At 38.9% G+C, this 23,440-nt stretch overlaps 1 protein-coding gene across 5 annotated transcripts in view; it reads right to left on the minus strand.

Moving 5' to 3' along the window:
- Nucleotides 1-23,440, minus strand: part of KLHL32 (kelch like family member 32) — a 136,302-nt gene that overhangs the window by 93,002 nt on the left and 19,860 nt on the right. For 4 of the 5 annotated variants that reach the window (XM_080389046.1, XM_080389045.1, XM_080389047.1 and 1 more), the window contains 2 exons: nt 9,238-9,326; nt 6,361-6,541 (listed from right to left, as the gene is read on the minus strand). In XM_080389046.1, coding sequence (XP_080245172.1) covers nt 6,361-6,541; nt 9,238-9,260 — 204 coding nt within the window. In that variant the 5' untranslated portion in view covers nt 9,261-9,326. The remainder of the gene's footprint in view (nt 1-6,360; nt 6,542-9,237; nt 9,327-23,440) is intronic. The other variant, XM_080389048.1, reaches the window with a different exon arrangement.

Below are 23,440 nucleotides of genomic sequence, written 5' to 3' on the forward strand. Positions count from 1 at the left end.
GTTAATTGCATTTCCTTCCTTTTGTTATCTTGTTCACAAAGGTTGGTCTAACTTAGAACTTCAGGTTCAAATTCATTAGAACGCTGCTTTTGGATGCAAGCTGCAGGTATACAACAAGCATACAGGCATTCACTTCAAGTTACCTGCTGGGTAATTATTACAAGCAGGTAATATCCTTATGAAGGTTATACTTCGAATTATTTTAGTTGAAGAACCTGCAGTAATTATTAAAGGAAAAAAAGTATATAGAACATTTAACAAAAACAATGATTCTACATGCTTGGAAAAATTTTAAAAGCATTAGTTTAGAAACAGTGTTAGATGACACAGTGAAGCTATGTGACCAAGATCTGCCAAAGCTGTGTTAGGCAATTAATACAGATGAAATAGCTTGGTTTCTCAAATATATAGTAATTTCCAACTGAAAAAATGAAACTAAAATGATCCCAGGAGAAGTTTAGACAGACAAGAAGAGGACGTATTTCTCAACCTACACAGGAAGCTAGAAGTGAAGGTAAGAGCCTCCTTTGACACAAAAGTCTCAGTAATGGTTAAGTATTACAAGAAGAATATTGCTGATCTGGGCCAATGGAAAGAGCTACTATTTTTAAGTGTTATGTGAAAAGACAAGTAGCACCATCACTTCCAGGGTACAATAGCAAGGAAAATATCGTTTGTTTGGTACACATACATCGATGGTAGAATACTAAAAACAAAATCACATTATACTGCAAAAGCAGCAGGTAATTCTGATTTCTCGGAACCAGGTCCTTAGATCTATCCCTAAGTCATGTTAGGGAGAGCCTTTTCCTCTATGATTCGTGTAACAAGACCTCAAAAGCTATTTACATCATACAGTCTTTCATACCTCAGGGATTTGTTTATAAAAATTAACTAACCTTATCAAGAAACAGTGCAATATATTGCAAAATATGAACAATCAGTGATGTTATGTACACAGGAAGAAACTATCTGTTGACATGGAAGAAAGGCAGCACAGAAAAACCTTGAAAAGAAACTGCTTAAGAATCAACTGTGACAGTTCTAAGTACTAATTTTGCATACAGACTTTGTATCTACTAGAAGAATCTTCTCTGAAATGAACTAAGAATTGAGCGGGCTTATTGTCAAAAAAGTTTGAATATTATTTACATCTTAAAATCTATTCTAGTTAAGTAATATAATTTTTTTAATCCCGATTACATGAAAAATCTGCATCTTTTTGAGAAAGATGAAAGTCCTGTGACTATTAACCCACTCAAATGAAAAATAATAAGCGTTGCTCTGACTGGAAAACCAATGCATTTTATACAAGAAAATCCTGAGGTTATATAATCACCTGCCAACACTGTAAATGCCTACTAATGAAGTCATGCAGTAACGTTTCATTTTGCTCCCAGAGGGGAAAAAAGAAAAAGAATCTTTTAATTGGAAATGACTTAGCATGCTAGAGTTATCGCAATGCACACATACTAACTCAACCGCCTTGTCTTACTGCAATAGACTGAAAAAAATAACAAATTACAGCATGTCATATGGAAAAGTTCACCTAAAATGCCATTTGTTGCTTAAAAATGAATACATAAAAATACATACATGTTTACTATTCTTGATATGAGTCTTTTAGGGTATGGAGCTAACTACTGTATTCCTTAACTCATTTTGAAAGAAAAGGTCCTACAGGAGATACTGAACAGAAAACGAATTGACAACTCTAATTTTCAAGTGTCTGATCTTACAGTTTAACTTTGTATTTTTAATGCAGCCTGTCTATGCAATTTCCTGAGAAGTTTTCTTAAAGAAAAAATCCACAACATTTTGGTGTAACAAACTCCCAAATCAGATGCTATGCTTAGGATTTAAATTCCAGTGTTTCTACACAGCTGGAACTATAAGACTAACTATACCACCTGGAAGGAGGGATTGCAGGCTGTTAGCCTGAAAGGCTGGCCCTTAGTATGTTGCTGAAGCTCAGGTCTTACAGTTTGTCTTAAAAAAGCAAAGGGAAGATTTTTACTGCAGACTATAACCTCAAAGAAAAATTGATGAGGAAACCCTCGGCTTGACCTTCTCCACTCTTCCACATACAATGGCTGCGATTCCCTCAGTCTGTAACATGACACACATTTAGTTACCCTTCTAAAGTGTTAACAAATGTTTCTTTGCAGTAAAAGAAATAAGTGGCAATTTAAAAAAAAAAAAAAAACAAAACATGCTGCTCAGCTGACTTGATATTCTCATCAAGAAAACACTACAATTTCAGAAGTAGCTCCATCTAAATCGAAGTAGACACAGAAAATGTAGAAAACCGTAACAGGGCTCTGCAGAAGGCAAACATCCAGTCTCTTGTACAAGCTGTTTTACATGAGTGGGGAAAAAAAAAAAAAAAAAAAAAGAAGAAAAAACCCCAAACAAAAAAAATCATGCTGATTCATTCTGATAGAGCCCTGTGTAGAACTGAACATATTTCTGGAGTAATCTGTGAGATCATAAGAATTGGACGACAGCCTCTCCAAATACAGCTGAATGTAGGCTGGTATATTAATCAAATCTATGAGCCATAGAAACCAGAAGCTATGGTAGGCAAGTTCTTCGTGTCACACTGATAGATAGTGGTGTCATCTCAGTTTTATTCAAGGCAACTCCAACATCTGATGTTCCCAAAATCCTGTTCACCACAGTCCTGCTCTTTTACCTTCACAAAAGTTAGTGAAAAGTAAGTTTCCCATGGCAATGACTTCTTCATAAATAACTTCAGGGTTCATCCAAGAATTCCTCCAAAAAAATCCAGGAAAAATTAAGGGTAGAAATCAACGTATGTTATATTAACAGCTAAGTTTGAAGCACGTGAGTCTAGGCTTCAGGATGCGTGGAGAGAAATCTGGCACTTCCAGATGGTCATTCAATTAATTCTAAATAAATCTTCTATCCTCCTTTATCATCCCCTGGAAATGCCTGTTTCTCTTCACTGACTCTGAATGAAGCTTGGCGTCATCCTCCTAAATCTTAGAAAATGAATACCCTGGTAGCTCAAATTAGGCAAAATCCCCCTAGATATACAAACATTATTAATCTCATTTCAAATACAGAACATTATTACTTTTTAATCAACTCTTGCTTTTTCTAAATTATTAGAATCAGGAACATAGTGTATACTACCTTTTTTTTTGCCACCTTCCTACAGAACATAAATCTCATTTCACAATTTTTGCACAAAACTTTTTGTCCATTAATAATAGAAACTGTCTGGCTGATTTCAGAAAGCCCCAGTTCCATATTTATAGCTGATACCTAAAGTCTGAAGACTATGTCCTACCAAATTATAACAATTTTGAGGCTGATCAAATTACTAAATGTTGTATAGATCATTCTCTCAGTACTTTTTTTAATAGAAAATATTTACATAGTAATTTCATCTATTTTAAAGCTGTTTTCTTTTCTGCAGGGCATTAAGATTTTAATTTGCAATAACTGTCCACAAAATACCTAGTAACTCAATTGGAAATAACAGGGTGAGGCACAGTGCCCCAAATCTCAAGGTCAATCAATAAGTGACCAAGGTAGAAGCTGTTCCTACCACACTGGCTTGGAACACTGGGTATAGCTGCCTGCTTTATGATGTTTCTGTGCACAGGATACAATGAGCTCTGGAAAGAACATACGTCATAGGTGCAGAGGAATGATATGGCACTCATTAAAATATTTCAGTCAAACCAGAAAAGTAGCCCTGTAGTATATCTATCATCATCAAATATATATAGCACTTGCTAAAGCTAGAGAGCTCCAAAATCCCTCTCTGTGTACTGGGGTAAAAGGAAAAAAGAGGTAAGCAATCTGTGTTACAGCAGGCCAGGGCATCATGACAAAGCAGCATTAGCAGCTACAGCAGTACGAAGTCTGCAGTAGCGGAACACAGAAGCATGCAGGCAAGCTCAAAAAATGAGCAATCAATTGGCTCAACATCATCACAGTGAAAGTTACATCAAGGTTAACAGAATAAATTAAATACACAGAATAAATTAAGTCTCAATTCTAACCAAAAGAGAGAGTTGACAGAAAGAAAAAATTCTGCTCGGGTAATTAAGGATTTAGAACAGTTGTCATACATCCTGTTACTACTGTAACAAAACAAAAAGGTCACCATGAAGAAATTCATAGCACTACAATTACAGTGTAGGCAAAATATTAAATAAACTTACTTTGTTAAAGAAAACAGATCCTTAAATTAATTTTAGCTTTAGTCTCTGAATAACAACAGGATGACTCACACATAGAACCAGCTGTTTGTTGATGAGAAGCTCATTATGACCTGGCAACACGCATTTGCAGCCCAGAAAGCAAACTGTATCCCGGGCTGCATCAGAAGAAGTGTGACCAGTAGGTTGCGGGAGGTGATTCTGCCCCTCTACTCCAGTCTCATGAGACCCCACCTGCAGTGCTGCATCCAGCTCTGGGGCTCCCAGCATAAGAAGGACATGGACCTGTTGGAGTGAGTCTGAGGAGAGCCACAAAGACAGTCAGAGGGCTGGAGCACCTCTCCTATGAAGAGAGGCTGAGAGAGCTGGGGCTGTTCAGCCTGGGGAAGAGAAGGCTCCAGGAAGACCTTCCAGCAGCCTTCCCGTACCTGAAGGGGGCCTACGAGAAAGCTGGAGAGGGACTTTTTACAAGGGCATGTAGCGGTAGTGACAAGGGGTAACGACTTTAAGCTGAAAGAGCATAAGGTTTAGATCAGATATAAGGAAAAAATCTTCACTATGAGGGTAGTGAGGCACTGGAATATTGCCTAGAGACGCTGTGGATACTCCAGCCCTGGAAGTTGCAGAATGGTCACGGTTGGAAGGGACCTCTGGAGATCACCTAGTCCAAATGGCTGCTAAAGCACATTCGTTAGAGCAGGTTGCACAGAATCATGTCCAGGCAGCTTTTGAATGTCTCCAAAGGAGACTCCCCAGCCTCTCTGGGCAGCCTGTTCCAGGGCTCTGTCACCCTCGAAAGTAAAGAAAGAAGTTTTTCCTCACATTCAGGTGGAAATTCCTGCGTTGCAGTCTGTGCCCATTGCCCCTTGTCCTGTCACCGGGCACCACTGAAAAGAGCCTGGCCCCGTCCTCTTGACACTCACCCTCAAGATATTTGTAGAAATTGATCAGATCCCCTCTCAGTCTTCTCCAGGCTCAACAGCCCCAGCTCTCTCAGACTTCCCTCACAAGGGAGATGCTCCAGTCCCCTGGTCATCCTTGTAGCCCTCCGCTGGCCCTTCTCCAGTAGCTCCCCAGTTTCTGGAGCCCAGGGCTGGACACAGCTCTCCAGGTGTGGCCTCACCAGGGCAGAGCAGAGGGCGAGGATCCCCTCCCTCGACCTGCTGGCCACGCTCCTCCTAATGCACCCCAGGATGATCCCATTTGCCGCCTTGGCCACCAGGACACACTGCTGGCTCCTGGGCAGCTTGCTGTCCCCCAGAACTCCCAGGTGCTTCTCCTCAGAGCTGCCTTGCAGCAGGTCAGCTCCCAGCCTGTACTGGTGTATGGGGCTGTTCCTCCCCAGGTGCGAGACTAGGGTAGGCTGGATGGGGCTTTGAGCAACCTGGTCTAGAGGAAGGTGTCCCTGCCCGTGGCAGGGGGCTTGAAACTAGATAATCCTTAAGATCCTTTCCAACCCCAAACATTCTATGATTCTATAGTCAGTCCAACATTTTGAACAGGTATATTATAATGCAGGCTAGTAAAATTCATTCATATGAAGAATGTTCGTCCTATTAGAAAACTCAACTTTTCAGTTACTCCAATTTTAGCACCTGGGTTCAATTTTCCATGCTAAGTGTCTGAATTAGATTTCCCAGGGAATATTTTAATCTTTACATTTCAGAAACGCTTGTTTCTGAAAGTAAGTTTTATTATGCTTAAAAATTTACTATGATCTCCTCTTTGAAAGTAAGCCTTTACACCCCTACAAAAATCCACTCTCAAGCTCACTTAAATTGCATTTATTAAATTTGTTCTCCCCATTCTTCCATGCTTTAATCACAGCTGTCTCAAACATCTGGGTTCTACAAAAAAATGTTCCACTTGATTTACTGGGACATAAGATTCATAGACAGATGTGTACTGCCTATCTCTGTGGTGGGGTAGACTACTCATAAATACCGATAAAAAAATTATTAAGTTCTTAACATTTCTTTCCTATGACATGTATGTAGATATTTAAAGTTGCATACACTACTGAATGTGCAGTAATCCTGAATTTTATATAGGCTCAAATTTAAAGCTTGTTCAGTATGATATCTATACCCATCCCTGCCTTCCCACCCCCAGGGTAATTTTTAATATTATTATAAGAAAAGAAAAAAAAAATCTTTGGACTTACTCGGAAGTAGTCACTGCAGGCTGCCAGAACTGCTTTATGTGCATGGAATTTCTGTTCTTCAGCAATAAGGGTGATATCACAAAGTATGCCATCACTTCTTTGTTGGTTCAGGGCTGCCAGGACAGCATCATTATGGGAGCTGGACTGACAAAGCCTCTGGCCTGTCAGCATTTCCTGAACACTGAGAGAGGAAAGGAGAAAGTTTTTTTATCAAAAAAACCGTAGGAAACTAGCAGATTCTGTCAGAAATATAGACAAACTTCTTCTGAGACAAGATTATTTAACAATTCTTGGAAAGCAAAAAGCACCATGAACCCTGTCATGCAAAAATATTTACATGGTATAGACATCACAAGAAAAGCTCAATATAAAAAAGTATTATGAAACCTGATTATATACTCAAATTTTAAAACTTCAGCTGTTCTGATTTTCATTTGCTGCACTGGAAGTCAGCTGGACTTAACTCACAATCATGTTAGCATTAAGGGAGAAGAATAAAGGGCCTGGGTCCCTGAGCAACAGAAAACTTCTAAGTGTGCTCAAACTTCATTATTAGAAAGGAGTATGCATATATATATATATGTGTGTAACTAGTCCTACTAAAAAGAGTGAAGACTCATGGTGTCAGGTGGCCTGTTTAAGTCTGATACTGCACTACTAAATGTTTTCAGACCATTTCAAATCATTCATATTTATGAAGTGTTGTGGGATTTTTTTGGTTTGTTTGTTTTGTATTGGCCGGGGGAGGATGTTTGCTTGTTTTTAAAATACTGAGGCCTTCCACCACCTCTGAATATCTCCTTGTATGCATACGAGATTTTCATGTCATGCAGCCTAAGACTGGCTGATCGCAGCTTCCTTTTCTACAGCAGAAGGAACATAGAATGTAACTGTTGACATAAACGGAAATAAAACAAACAAATCTGCAAATCCTCTTTGGCACAAAACAATGAGGTTTATCTGAAATCTGTGAGACTACACCAATTTATATTGCCTGAGAATCCATGTCTTTATAGAAGGTGAGTTTACAGAGAGTCATTCCTGAATAAATCAAAGTGAAGGTATAATTTTGGGGTTTTACTGATTAAAAGGTAAATAAACTATCACCTTTCCAATACCATCACGTAATTCACTCCATACACGTTATGCAGCAGCTATGTGGCTGCTATATTCTCCTTTCCCATCAACACACACACTCTGTATTGCCTATCCCACTCCTGCACCTCTGTAGTATCTGTAATACTAATGCAGACCTCTCTTGCAGACTGTTTGCTCTGATCCAACCTAATCTTTAAATAAGTCAAGAACTAAGACATTACTTCTAGAAGGATGGCCGAAGCGGAATTACACAGGAATAACCTGTATCTGAACTTCACCCCTGCCTAATAGTTTAGGTTTCACACATGGACATAACCTACATACATTTCAAAATCATTCATTCAAATTATTTTTTTTTCCTTCACCTGTTCTGTTTGTGGAACCCCATTGATACTTTAAATGACAATTATCAAGAAATATAATTTGTTAAAATAGAAGGGAATTATTTCTAACAATTATTTCCCTTCCGTAATTTCTATAGCAAAGTGACTGAATCAAACTAGTGCAAGTATAATAAGTTAATTATACGTAGAGATTGTTTCTTCCCAACCCCCCCCACCCACCCACCTTTTTTATTAGGCTCTTTTCCCATGTTGTGAACCAAGACTTCATTCCTCTTGCTTTTTTCACCATCACCCAGAGATGAAAGTCCTTTTCCACAAGAAAAGGACTATTATACCCAATAGAAAACAGATTGGAGAGACAAGGTACAAGGGTAATTTTTGTGGGGAAATCATATGTGCATACACACATACATAAAATCAGGCATCTGTAGTTTTAAATTGAGCTCTATCATAATCTTTTTTTCAAGTCAATGACCAAACTGGAAAATCAATTGCCTGTAACCCTTGTATTAACAATATATGAAGAATGTATACACATGCAAGGCAAATTAATTGGAATTTATGAATGAAACAGCACTGATTCATTAAACATAACATGGCCACTTTGTAGTGATATTGTCAGTTGATAAACTCAAAAGCTATAAAATGCAAGGAATTCCTGATTCTCTTCCGCTACAGAAGCATGGCACGGAAAGAGGAACAGAACTGGAATGATACAATGTCCCAGTAATAGCAGGTAGATCTCTAAGCTCCCAGACGAACAGTGAAACAGAACAACTGCCAGCATATCAGAGCAGTGCAAGGTTCTGCAGAAAAGCAACTAGATTAACAAATTCTGCTGAGTGTTCTGCCTGAAAGTGCTCCCTGAAACTAATTAAATTATAAATTTCAAATTTTCCAGTGAGACAATGGGCAATACAAGTAAGTGAGAAAGGCTACACCAGCAAGTACATATAGATGATTAAGACTCTGTAAGAGAGGAAGAGACAGAATGGGAGATTCTGGAAGGCAGGAAGCTGAGTTTGGAGAGAATGCTTTGAGCCATTTCAAAGAACTGGAAGAGCAATGTATGTCCTGAATAGTGGAACACTACACACACCAAAAATGATCGCCAGCCACGAATTCAAATGCATGAATGTAAAATGCCAGTTGCAGCCACAATCACAAATTCAGAGTATAGACAAAGCCATAAACAAGATCATATATAAAGAGACTGTGGGCTCAAATCAATCCCAGGACTGCTTCTCTTTGCCAGAGGTAAGGGGCAACAAGAAAGTAGTATTTTTGCAGATTATGACAGGGATATATATTTAATAATGTGAATTCCTACTTAATGAACAAAAATATTAGTTTCACTTTTCTACTGTCCATTACATGACTTGGTAAACATCATCCTAAATGTAGATGACTTCCTACGTGCCACCAAGTACTATACCTCAAGCACCTCTCAGAAGGCATCTTTCAGTTTTCCTCTTATGAATGTCAAAGTTTATAATCCTGTAGGGAAAGCAGCAAGCATTCCAGCTGGAAAGAGAGAAAGAAGAGGAACATTAAAATTCAAAGCATACACAGCCTCAGCCTTAATCAATACTTTCAGGACGTGTAATCAAAAGTAACTTTCTTCAATTCTTCTATTACAGAAAGACATACCATATAGATTAGGTGCATGTGAAATTTCACTGGCTAGATACAGTACAGTCTGAAAGTAGCCTTTCCTCTAGTCTTTTCTAGAAATTCCCACCCTACCATCCGAACCTCCTGCATCTACTGCTCTTAAGGCAAGTCTCCTCTCTGCAAAGTAAGGAACATATATTTCAATGGAAGTGAAAGAGTGGTGAGGAGGGAAATATCTTCCCAAAAATCCCTCAATTTGAGGAGTGGGCCAGAAGCATCTATCAGTATTTGCTTACTTCCCTGAAATAACACACAGCTATAAAAATCTTACGTCTCTCACAGTATCATCTCATAGGCCTGTCTAGGGTCAAGGAGCTTTGCCACACACTTAAACTCATGCCTTGACTGTATTAATTTTTCCTAAAGACACAGTTTGTTAGGGGAGAGGAGATAGGTTTACTGTATACTCCAAAAGGCAGCCCCCACTTCCCCCAGAGAAACATTCCTAATTGACTAATTAGTGCTGTGGCCAAGCACCTCTGTCAGTCTGGAGAAGGGCAACAAAGCCGGTGAAGGATCTAGAGCACAAGTCTTCTGAGAAGCAGCCGAGGGAAATGGGGTGGTTCAGCATGAAGAAAAGGAGACTCAGGGGAGACCTTATCGCTGTCTACAACTACCTAAAAGGAGGTTGTAGCAAACTGCGTGTCAGTCTCTTCTCCCAAGTAACAAGCGATAGGACAAGAGGAAAGGGGCCTCAACTTGTGCCAGGGAAGGTTTGGATCAGATGTTAAGGAAAATTTCTTCCCCAAAAGGGTTGTCAGCCATTGGAACAGCTGCCCAGGGAAGTGGTGGAGTCACCATCCCTAGAGATATTTAGAAGATGTGTAGCTGTGGCACTTAGGAACATGTTTAGTTGTGGACTTGGCAGTGCTAGGTTAACAGTTGCACTCAATCTTAAAGGTCTTTTCCAACCTAAATGATTATATGATTTTATAAACAAACCTTCTGGCAAATACAAACAGTACAGTACATACAAGCTATATGATCAGTTTTAGAAACTGTATAGCTTTTTTAAAAGGTTAAATGTTAAAATTACCTTATAATTTAATCTATGCTGCTTAATAACTTACTGAAAGTTGCTTCTGTATCAAAAAGGATAAAGGGTCTTGTAACAGAGAAATTATTCCCCAAAGCTGTCAAACAATTACAGATCTGGGGAAGAGTGGTTGGAAAGCTTCCTAGTAGAAAAGGACCTGGGGGTGCTGGTCGACAGCCGGCTGGACATGAGCCAGCAGTGTGCCCGGGTGGCCAAGGGGGCCGACAGCATCCTGGCTTGTGTCAGACACAGTGTGGCCAGCAGGACCAGGGCAGTGACTGTCCCCCCGTACTGGGCACTGGTGAGGCCGTACCTCGAACCCTGGGTGCAGGTTTGGGCCCTTCACCTCAGGAGGGATGTAGAGGTGCTAGAGCATGTCCAGGGAAGGGCAACGGAGCTGGCAAAGGGTCTAGAGAGTCATAAGGCATGTCAGAGAAAAATGGAGTTCAGTCTGTGGAAAAGGAGATTCAGGGGGGATCTTATTGCCCTCTGTAACTATGTGAAAGGAGGCTGTAGGCAGGTGGGTGCTGGTCTCTTCTCCCAAGTAACAAGTGACAGGACCAGAGGAAATGGCCTCATGTTGTGCCAGGGGAGGTTTAGATTGGATATTTGGAAAAATTTCTTCCCCAAAAGGGTTGTCAAGCATTGGAACTGGCTTCCCAGGGAAGCAGTGGAGTCATCATCCCTGGAGTTGTTTAGAAAAAAAACATGTATGCAGTGCTTAGGGACACGGTTTAGCAATGGACTTGGCAGTCCTGGGTTAACAGCTGGACTTGGTGATCTCAAAGGTCTTTTGCAACCTAAATGATTCTGACTGCTCTCCTAGTATCTGAATAAGGCGACAGTGATTAAGGTGACAGAACTTTTTCCTCTCTGCTGGTTTTCAGTGTGCCCCTGAATAAGCAGTCATCTTTAATACAAGGCAGGGGGTGGGGGTGTTTGGCTTTCAATTAAAATTATGCCCTATTCCAGGTGCTGTCAGAAGCTTCCACCGAGATCAAACCATGGGCCTAACTGGGGCCTTGAGTGCACACAGGCTACTAAGGACTTTATTTCTGTCCCTCTCATGATCCAGAGTCAGCACGACCAGAAATATAGCTCAATACACTGTTAAACTTCTTGATCAGATCACCTTTGTTTCAGCAGGCCACCCTCCTTCCTACTCATCACAGCACTGTAGAAAGAAGCATTTTTGTAAAGATAAACTCCCCTGAAAACAGTAGAGCCCAGGTCGCATTTTTATAAACACTAGTAGGAAACTTTGATCCAATTTTTCTTCCTCACCTTCTGCAATCTGTCTATTTTTTTAAGTCAAGAAGTGTCCAAAAGTCCTGATGTTGCTCACTGCAGTTAGGATATCCTTCACCAGCTAGAAGCTGACAGGGAAGAAATGCAATCTTTCTCTGACCTTTTCAAGAGATCTAAACTCTTTGGCCCACAAAAAAAAACCCAAGCAGCAGTGAAAGCAAAGAGAAGGGCCAAGACCTGGAGGGAAACCTGCTGCTTCTCGAATAACTAAAGCATATGCTTCAAAGTGATGTAGTGTGAACGAACTTTAGAATAGAATTAAAGAATAACCATTATGTTTGTTAGCCACTGTAACAATTGTAGATATCATGTACCACCATATGTTACTCATCTACCTTTGGTGTCTGTTCTGTTATCCTTTGTTAGACATCCGCCTGTCTGCTGACCTTCTATGTTAAAACTTTAGCGGAACACTTCAGCAGGAGAGGACAGATAAGGGTAAAAGGAATAATTAAGCAAGAAAAGCAGATGGCCAGCAAGGGCATAAATTACCTCAGACTGATAAGAACACTGCAAATGTGCAAGACCATCACATAATGAGCAAAAGGTGAAAAGTACACCATGAGGAAGACCTACAGCCTTCCTCCTAGAGACCACTGCCCACAATTCTTGGAAGAATTTGCACAAGCACGAAGGACTGATAAGCTAATTAACATGTGAAGCGAGGGTAGGCGGGATTAGATAATGAATATGTATAGATATTAGTTGAATAATCATTATTTCATTGTATAAATATGGAATGATTAGCAACCTTAAACATGCACGTTTGGTGGAAGGATCCCCCATGCATCCAGCGCTGCCAATAAAGGATACTTAGTCACTAAGAAATTCTGACTTTGTTCTTTAAATCAAAAGAATTAACAGAACATCAGAACAGCCCCATATTAACCTCAATGTTTTACCCAGACAAACCAACCTTTCCTAAATTTTGCCACACATCCTTTCTCCTCCCAAGTGCCAGTGCAGCATGCCTCACTTTTTTACAGGAGTACTATAACAGTGTGTAAATCATTTGATCAATACCACACCAATTTTATTTAGCAATACAGAATTACTTAATGCAGCTCAAAAATTTTCAACATTGGAAATTCTAATGTATGTAGTTATCCTTGGGGGGGAAAAAAAAAGGGCACTTCCACCTGCTGCACAGATGTGCTGTGCCAGGACAATTCCAAAATCGTTTGTACCAAGAGCTTTTTTCCCCTCTGTTTCAGATAGCTGGACACAGCATCTTCCTGTAAGTTAACTGTCATTGGTACATAAGGAAACTCTTTGCATTAGAATGTTTAAGACCTACTATTGTCTTTCTATTTAACTACTTTAATTAAATTGGCTTAGAAGATTAGTTTATAAATTTAAGGATAAGACTTTTGGTTTAAATGGAAAACTTCAATTCCACCTAAATCCTTCTGTTCTCCAGCATAACTAAGTATTTCACTAGATTAAAAGGAAAAATATAGGCCAGACAGAAAACACTCCTTAGATCTTAGGTTTGAGATATGGCAAATTTAGCATTTAAGACTTTTTTGTTTTGCATAGTATTTGTCTGAGACATTCACTTCTTACAAGTTTATGATGAAGATCACTAACCACTGATCCCATTTATTTTACAACTAACTTTTATTTTCTTATTGCTTCATTAGTTTGTTCACATCCTAGAAAAGTGTAAAAACTAAGAATTTGCAAACAAAAAAACCAGTAATGGTCTAGTTAGTGCTGAAAGAATATAACAATAATTTGGCAGGGAATGGGGGGGACCAGTAGTTTTCCATGAAAACACAGTATACGTAGGGATTTCAAAGAGAAGAAATTCAAAAGAAATAACACTTTCCATGCAAATAATTATGTCCAACTAATATTTCAAAGCAGGCTTTGTTCTGTGGCAGCCTCACAAAATGTCTTAGTCACTTTTTGTCTTGGTCTTATGATGCAGCAAAGTCAAAAGTAGGGGTTTTACTCTCAGAAAATCTTGGAACAGTGTGCCACTCTAGCCTAACAGCATGTGGTGGATGCAGCATACTTCTCTAATCTAAATTAGTAATGTAGTTCAAGAATTAGTTCAGAGAGTATTAAAATATATTATTTAAGCAAGCAGTATTTCTTCCTTTAGTTTAGTTGATTGTAATATTGTTTTGGAAATAGTAGACAAAGTAGTTTATTTCTAGACAGTGTATTCTGAAAAAGGACACATTTACTGGCAGAAAAAAAAATCTCATTCATTTAAATTAGTTTAATCTTCAGGAGCCAATACCATATTCAAAGTTTATACAGAATGCACGTGAGCTATTGAAACAATTTCAGTTACACCTTTTCCCAAAATTTTGGGGTTTTTTTTCCTTGTATTATTTAGAAATTAATTGCAGGAAATAAAGCATTTCTGATTAATTCTTGAAACTACTTGCCAATAGAATACAGAGTAGATTAAGGGGCAGGGAGGTGTATTACAAATCAAAACAAAACTCATGTTTAGTCTAGTTTACTACTGAAAATAACTTGAATGCCACAACATTCACTATTTTTCCTTCAAAGTCATAAGCTTTTTTTTCTGACTCACATACCCAGTTTTACAGAGAGACTTAAGCCATAGTCCAGATCATCACAGAACTAATTCTGTGCATGAACAGGCAATGTATTTTAGATCTGGTGCTTAAGAAACATTTTCGCCCCTCTAATCATGCTTGCTTTGTCTTGCAAACCAGTAAAAATATATATTCATAATGGAAACTACAGTCTATTAATAATGCCTGAAAACATGCAGCTTTTCTATATAATTCAGGCTTATTTAAAATAAATTCCACTTTAGCAGTTTCATAAATAATTTTCATAATTGCTTTTTGTAAATAAGAACTGAATTACAATAACCTCAATGTGAACTCACTTACAGAACATAAGCATGACTTTTGTTAGTAAGACAAAAATAAAGCAATTTGAAAACCCTAACTTTAAACAAAAATAAAGTAAGTTTTAGACAACATGCAAGTTCTCTCTTCCCTACTGAGACAATTACATTTTAGGCAGCAGTTACTAAACTGTCTACTTCCCCCAAAGATGATCTCTCCTCTCCAGTGGAGTTGTACAGGTCACTTAATCATTGGCTTTAGCAGTTTACAGTGGAAGATGCTCTTCCACATGGGCTGGGCTTCTCTTTCCATCCACTGCTGCACACTTGGCTGCCTCCATAGTTCTAGTTACCACACTGTGCCTCTGTGGGAGAAGTGAGACTCTGCCCTCCTCAGAAATTTGGCTAGACTGGCAAATTATAATTGTAATAATTGTAATTTGAGAAAAATCAAAGTGAAACACAGGCAGTTACCACTTCAGATTTCAGCTTAATATAATAGTCAAGAGATAATGAAAGATGCTTTTGTAGACAGAAGGGATCCTTCTCTTGCAAACACAGCCAGCATCACAATTCCATTAAAAGACAAGTCAGAAGATTACACAGCAACTGCTGCCTTTTTCCCCACCTAAAGAAAAAAAGTGTAACTGAAAAACCGCAACACAAAATTTGAGCCAAATATCTTTCAAACAGCTCACTGAGATCCATACAGCTATCATACATAAATCTTCGCTGCAAATGCAAAAATGACATCCCTGCTCTTCTGGTGAGCCACTTTTGGAATGAGGTAGAAGAGCAGGCTGCAGAGAACCCTTGGGGATGTCTTCAGGTGGAATGATGCAGCTGCTGATTTGCTCCCCACAATAGCCCCTGCTGCTTCAGACCCACTCAGAGTGACAAAAAGACTGGCTTGCCTTTCTGGAAAGATCTATGTTATTCATCTCCTAATAAAGGATGCAGTGAGAAAGTTTGGGAACAGTGGTATCCTTTACACTAGTACTTAAGTACTTCAGAAAGCTTTCATCCAGTTAATCACAAATGAGGTTGCTGATCTCCTATCTACCACTAAACTTCACGGAATAGCACTGCGTTAATTAATACTCTGCCTATAAACTCCTCTAGGGTGTGAAGGGCCCTTTGATTTCTCCTCCTTTAATTTTTTTCACTTTGAATTGGGAAAGCTACTCATTTACCTGTTTCTACATTATCTAAAACAGTATTTCCCATTCAAAAAAAAATATCTATTTTAAGTAATCAATGTTAACACTTATTCAAACCAGCCAGCCAAAGCCCGAGGAATTAAGTAAAGATTTTAACCATATTTCACATATGTTGCTTTTATTTATCTTCCTAAACTGCGGCTGTCTCTTGTCAGTAACCAATAAAACTTGTTGATTTGTAAAACTTCCCACTAAATGTGATTTTGTTTCTCAGTACTGATAATGTATCTATCTTTCCAGTTAGCAATACTTCATTTATTTATATTATTAATTCTGACTCTCAAGTTATGTTGGAAAATGGTGAATCAACATTACTTTCATTAAATCTGCAGCGTGCCAACCTAGATGTGATAAACATATGAAAATTCATATACATAAAAATGTTAACAAACTAGAAGTACTCAAAGAATTCTAAAGAGATTTTGCACTTTCAAGTAGTTACCTACCTTCTCTCAAGTCACTCCTTTTCAAAATGTATATTTTAAGAATTGAAAAACACTTTCACTTCAACCCATACTTCTTCGTTTCAGTTAGAAGAAATAACAACATACACCAAGTGCAAAAATGAACCGAAGGGATCATAAGCATCACATTACTGGCTTTCTACAGGGAAGAAAATTTTGAACCAAATAAACAGGTCATGAAGATAAAGCATTTGGACACTGTGAAGTTACCCTACCTTTGACAACTTCAAATGCCTGGTTTAAATTTGGTCTTTTTTTAAGAAGAAAATGTAACATTTGAAAACTATCAGAAGTACACTGTGTTCATTTCATTCCAGGACGAATTCATAGCACATCCTGAAGGAGGCCATCACAGATGCAGAATAAGACCACTGAGATTTACCCATGGCAATTTTCTGTCCTAGTTCAGATCCTTATTCATAGGACCTTCCGGTTTTACCTTTGAAGTATTCTGGTTTTAGTAAGTTAAAACAAATCATCCTTTCAAGCTGTACTTCACTGTCTCTCAGAAATAAGACTATGAGCTTACTAGTCACAGAAAATATGTGACAGTGTTATCTTCTATCTTTTAACAAAGCTCTGCCAAATTGATTTGTCAAAAGGGAAACACTTGGAAACAGCTAAAAAACCCATTTGTTTGCAAACTTGCTCTTCTGAGTACATTAACACACTTCTCCTACTTGCCTGGGAGACACAACTTTTTCCCTCTTTTGTTGCTATCTTTGTGGATTTAAAGAATTTTCTCATTCCATACAAAAATGTTCAAGAACGTCACAACTGTGAGGAAAACTCTGCCAGGGCACAATGTTGTCAGTGAAACCATAACTCAGCTCAACAAGTTTCTCATCTAATTTAGTGCCTCCACATAGTGACTTTCAAGAGAAAGTATTCACAGCATCAGGAAAAAAACATACCTTTGATTAAATGAATATGACAATACCAAGAACGTAAAAAATTGAAATGGATGTGTTTGCAAAAATAGGAGTCAGTCAAAACAATGCAAGAAAATACTTAGTAAAATCAATAATAAAATAAAAACATTGAAAAATCAAAGAGTTACACTCTTCTGATCAGTTACAAACTATTTTCTTGTGAGACTAGAAAGGTCATTGCTATCTTCAGGCCTTCAGCTACTGTCAATTAGAATCATGAAGTTTATTGTCTATCATTACTAAATTACCATCTGACTTCACAGAGTCACTAAGATCTTAAACCACAGAAAGAGAAAATGAAACCACAGGGGTAATGGATGTACAAGTAGAACCACATCTTTATGGTCTTTATACCTTTTTTGTGGCTTTGAATCTTCTATGTATCTGAATATATTAGTATTCAGAACATTTTTTCTGAAGAGGTATTCAGATTAAAAAAACACCCAAAATCCAGGTCAATAATCATCTGTGTAACCTCAGGCATATTTTACCTACACTACTACTTGAGCAGGAGATTGTTACATTCTACTGATAAAACCACAAGCAATTGTGTAACTCAATGCAGTAGCTTACTACCCACTAAAGGAAACCGCCTGCAGTTCTACTGAAAACCACGCATTTGGGGTTTGATGACTTTCAATAACACATGTTCTTGTTCTGTGTATACTGTTTAACATTTTTCATTTGAAAAAAAGATCAGTTTTATACAACTGTAATACCATATCATTGTGCACTATCAGCTTAGCTTTGCAGAGCCACTCACTGTTGCTATCATTTAAGCTATGATACGAATTACCTGGCAAAAGGCGGCAGCCATTCCTTACAGCTGACCCTTGTGTCATTGTTAGGGAACGGTCAGGAGAACAGTATTCCAGCTTTATCCCCATCTAGTTGAAATGTCCCTGCTCATTGCAGGGGTTTGGACCGGATGACCTTTAAAGGTCTCTTCCAACCCAAACTATTCTATAAACTTATTTTCTCATCTTTCTCAAACTTGAGCAACAAATACACAAAGCACTCTTATCTAAAGTATCTAAACCTTACATTGAGTACACAGTCATTATAAAGGCAGAGTGAAACCTCTCTGGCATTTTAGTTTTAAGGCACACTGCTGCTGGCATGAACCTAAATCTTCAGTTACTTTGCTGAAGTATGCTTTCCAGATTTTTCCTGCAGAGGTCAAGAAAAGACAGGGTGACTTAAGTAGTTTGCAACTGAATTTTCTTCTGGAATTTCATTTGCGTTTTCATTGCATAAAAAAACAGAAAAAAAAACCCTGTTCTTTAAACCTGAGCATTTTTCTTCAATGTTTGTTGCAAAACGTGGAAGGCTTCTCTAAAAGAGGTCAGAATGCTTTATAGTGGAGAGCAACAGAAATGCAACAGAGCAATCATAATTATTTCTCCTGATAACTCTAAAAATGAGCAATGAAATGGACACAAAAGAGTGAGGTGTGCTCTGAAATGCTGTCAACTTCATCAGGGCCTCACGCAGGTAAGCCTTGGATTTTTAACTGTCACAGGCACCACGGTGCTTTTATTGAACAAAATCAGTATTTTCTAGAGTAGTAAGTGCCAAAAAATACATAGGTATGCTTTTGAAACCACTTTGAATCTGCATACGGTGTATGTATGCCCGACAGGAGTACACAGTATTGTAGACAGACTAATTGTTAAAATTGTAGACTATGTGAACTTACAAATTTTATGTCTATTACTGAAACACAGATGATCACATTTTCTGCCTAAAACTAAGAAAAAGATAAGTGATTGCTGGATAGTGTACAGCACTCGCATAACTGAGGTGACCAGGTGAACAGTTATGTGTCTACGCACTACCCTATCATGAGACTTATTAAGTAATTGCATTTCCAGTGAATGAGTATTTATATCTTTCAATAAAAGCATAGAGCATTTATACATCTCTATGGGACTACAACAGTCCTTCAACTTCCTCCACAGAATAGCATTCAAGTTTAAATAGCATTCAAGCAATAGTTTAAAAGACGCGTGTGCATCGCAGTAGCAAACACGCCCCTCCTAAGAATGACCTTCGGTAGCCACAGGGTGGCAGGACTGAACTTCAGGATAATCTATACCTCCAGGACAGTGACCACGTTATTTCAAGGGGTCTTTTTCTCCCCTCACAGCATAATTACAACAGCACAAAATACTTGCTGCGTGTTCTGTGGGTGCTTTCAACACCAGCAACCGGGGCGGGGGGAAGGAATGCCTGTACATAATTACTGACCTCCATGTCTCTATTTTAACAATTTACTGAAGTCATACAGTAACTGATCCCTAGAATCACTATCAATTTTACTCGTATTATTAAACTAGCGTGAAATTTTTCATATACATTAACAACTCAAAGGAAACCAAATACACTTCTTCATTGGAAGTGTAGATAATTTCACCCACATGCATCCTTAAAAGGCAGGGAAGGTTATGTTAACAAATTGAACAGTGCCAGTGCTGGTTCCATTCACCATGCGGCCAACTAGCCCTCATTTGGTCTCTTGGGGCCTCCAAAATAACATGGACACATCCAAACAACTAATTGGAAAAAGTCACCAATTAACTGCCAAGCCGTGCCCTGAAATGTTTTGGGAGAGCACTAGATGGCTCAGGTCAAGACCTTGACAGAGATTGCCATAAGGGTCTGCTGATAGGATGTTTTGAGTTTCCAGCTCTAGCCTGGAATGGGCCATGCAGTGTTAGTAGCACAAACAAGGCTTTTGAATCCCTGCACTAAACATGTCTTGTGCAAGAACATTCAAAGTTCTAGGAAACTCCTAGCATAGTAACCATCTCAGACAGTTTTCTACATGTGTTTTTCTCTATTTATCATGTTCATAAATGCATGGATGCAGAGGGGGTGGGGAAGAGATGTGGACCAGTTACTAACTAATATTTTAAAAACAATAAAAATTTCTAATATGTAATTGGAGATCCTTTGTTAACATATACACTAATTAAAAACGTACTTTGTACAAAGTTAAAATTTCCAGTCAAGGACAGAACAGGGCATTAAAAATCTTCCTTTATTACAGAGCTTCTGGGTTCTCACCTTTTTTTTTTTTTTTTGACAGAAAAAATAATCTGCCATTTAAATCAAACACTAAAGTACACAATTCTGCTCTAGAGGGACAGGAGTTGCCTTCTAGCCTCTTGCAACATGACCGGCTTACCAACTATTCCTCCGCTCCTCACTGTATGAAAACAAAAAGATATTTGCAAACGCCTTTCTGTGAAGAGGGCATCAAAAGATTTCTGACAGCTTTAAGCAAATTGGGAAAGGAGCCATTCATCTTGATGATGAACCAGACTTGGACAATGTCAAGAGGAAGATGAAGAGTGGCAAAGCAGATGGAAGAGGAAACAAAAGATAGTAAGGAACAAGCTGGTGGTGAGAGATGGCTGCAGTTGTTTCTTTGTTTCCCTCTTTTGCAAAGGGGGTAAGGAAAGGGTGGAGTAATGCACAATACTAAAATCAGATGAGTATCCAGGCAAAACAGAGGAGAAAGGATGCATTTTTCTACAGCACCATCACAGGAACAGAAGCCAGAGGTCAGATGGTAAAAATTCTAATTGCTGGGCAAGAAGGCTGAATCCTCAGTTCAGGAGTGAAGGAAAACTGGGAAGGTGCAGAGAAGAAAGACAAAGAGCAAGGAGCCCAGCAGATCCTTTACTAAAACCTGCCTGTGATACAAAAACATCAGATTTGGAAGAAAGCAAAAGAATTAAAGTCTGTTGAAGCCTATTCCATCTAGATCTTAGAATAGATATCAAGATCACCAAGTTCCACATCTTTTTCATGGAGAAGCAGCTGCAGAACACTTGCCTTCCCTTTCTGCTGACTGTGCTGGATTACAATAAATAATATCTGACAGTTTATTTGGACAGCAGAGCTCCATGCCAGTGGTTCCCATTATACTGCTGTTCCACACAGTCAGTACAGCTCTTCCAGACTTTTTTTTCCTTTAGTTTACCTTTTTAAGCGGTGAGAAGTTACACACCCATGAAACTAAGAATGCTAGAAAAGGCAAAAAGCTAAGTGCTCCAATACCCAAACTGGAGATGTCTATGATCATCTTACTACAAGAAAAGGCATAAGTATTTCTAATTTCAACACATCCTAACACATGAATGCATGATTTGAAAACAAATAAACAAAATTTAATTCTTCTCATATGGCATATGTTTGTGTTAAAAATAAAGTCACTGAAAGGTAACTATATTAGGAAGACATATACACTCCCCTAAGGCCCTTTTCCCACATTATATCAATTTTATATTGATTAGATAGATAAGTTTCATTATAATGAAACTTCTCTAAGTCTGGTTAATGCCATTCCAGCATGAACTCTTGTATTACAGTGATGCCTGTATTATTGTTGAGCTGCAAGCTGCATTAAGTATAAAAGGAAGTCTCACATGCAGCTTTTCATACTACCCACTTCCAATTGACTTACAAGTTTAAATAGGAGTGACAGGACCTGAAGGTAGCTAGAGCTCTGAAGTAGACATCTAATCTAGACCTTTTACTTACAAGGAACTCAAAGTGATTAAAACACTTCTGTACTGAAACACCAGATCTGATTCAAACACTAAAGAATTCTAGTTTGAAAGAGAAAACCAAACTAATTAGATGATCAGAATAAATAAGACTCACAGACAAACGTATTTCTAACCATTGTCTGTGAGTGAGGAGTAGGGAGAGAGAATGAAGAGGCTGCCCATCCCCATGTTTTGTCACACACTGTGATCATGAAAGCAATAAGCAGTAAAGTCTGCAGTCCTCCGCTTTTGGGGAATATCCTGTTTCAGCCCCATAAAGTCTGACAGGCAACTGCTCCCTGCTCCTTTCAGTGGTCTCCTACAGTCTTGTCCCTTGCACTGAAAGTTCACAGCTCCTTGCTGCAATTCTCTTGTCCTGCCAAACCGATCTTCCAGGTGGAAGTTCTCCTTCCAGGATGAGCAGCTGCCAAGGAAGGGATGATGACTTCTGCCACCTTCCATCTGCCCCACACACTCATTACATCCTGGCTTTTCTGTGATGGTAAGTTACTTAATTACCCTCCAGCAGCAAGTGGTGGAAAGAGTTCTTCTCCAAAAGTTTCTCTCATCCATCTTATAGTAGACTATCTCAATTATTACTACTTATTACTACTACATTTTTTAAAATACATTTCAGAAAGACATAATCTGACAGAACATATGGGGCAGACCAACACCTGACTTTGTTTCAGGAGGAGACAGCTGTGAGATTTTGTAGAGGACTCTTCCAGTATGAGTTACACATACATGAACATACTGAAACTGTCACAGTTAAACATGCAGCAGTAACTGTAAAGGTGTTCCTGTATGTTGTAATTCTATGCTTGACTTTAAGAAGAAACTTGTAGGGTCTTGTCCTGGTTTCAACTGGGATAGAGTTAATTTTCTTCTTAGTAGCTGGTGCAGCGCTGTGTTTTGGATTTGGTGTGAGACCAATGTTGATAGCACACTGATGTTTTTAGTTGTTGCTGGGTGATTTTCATACCAAGTCAAGGACTTTTTGGTTTCTCAGGCCCTGTCAGCGAGAGGGCTGGAGGGGCATGGGCAACTGGGAGGGGACACAGCCAGCACAAACGACCCAAACTAGTCAAAGAGATATTCCATACTATATGATGTCATGGTGAGTGCCCTGCTTGCCTGGAGATGGCTGAACACCTGCTGCTGATGGGAAGTAGTGAATGAATTTCTCATTTTACTTCACTTACATGTGTGGCTTTTGCTTTACCTATCAAACTGTCTTCATCTCAACCCACAGGTTTTCTCACTTTTACTCTTGCAGTCCTCTCCCCCATCCCGCTGTGGGGGAAGCGAGCAAGCAGCTACATGCTTGCTTTGTCACCAGCCGGGCTTAAACCACGACAGGTCTATCAGGGGGAAAACAGATTGAGGAGGTGTATATGCAAGTCATCTTCAATACTGCTTTCTGCACAGCAGTTACCGTCTAACAGAACTGTGGTCCAGGGCACGCAAAATCTGGAGTTTAGAACTTGCACCGCTACATCTGCGGCAGTAACCTTTCAACCCCCTTTCTTTAGGGCTCTCAGCATACCTGAACTGTACTCTTTTTGTTCCAAGCTTTCATTAAACCATCCAAAAGTTTCATTCA

This window comes from Falco punctatus (genome assembly GCF_963210335.1).
Source record: "Falco punctatus genome assembly, chromosome: 5".
NCBI lineage: Eukaryota > Metazoa > Chordata > Aves > Falconiformes > Falconidae > Falco > Falco punctatus.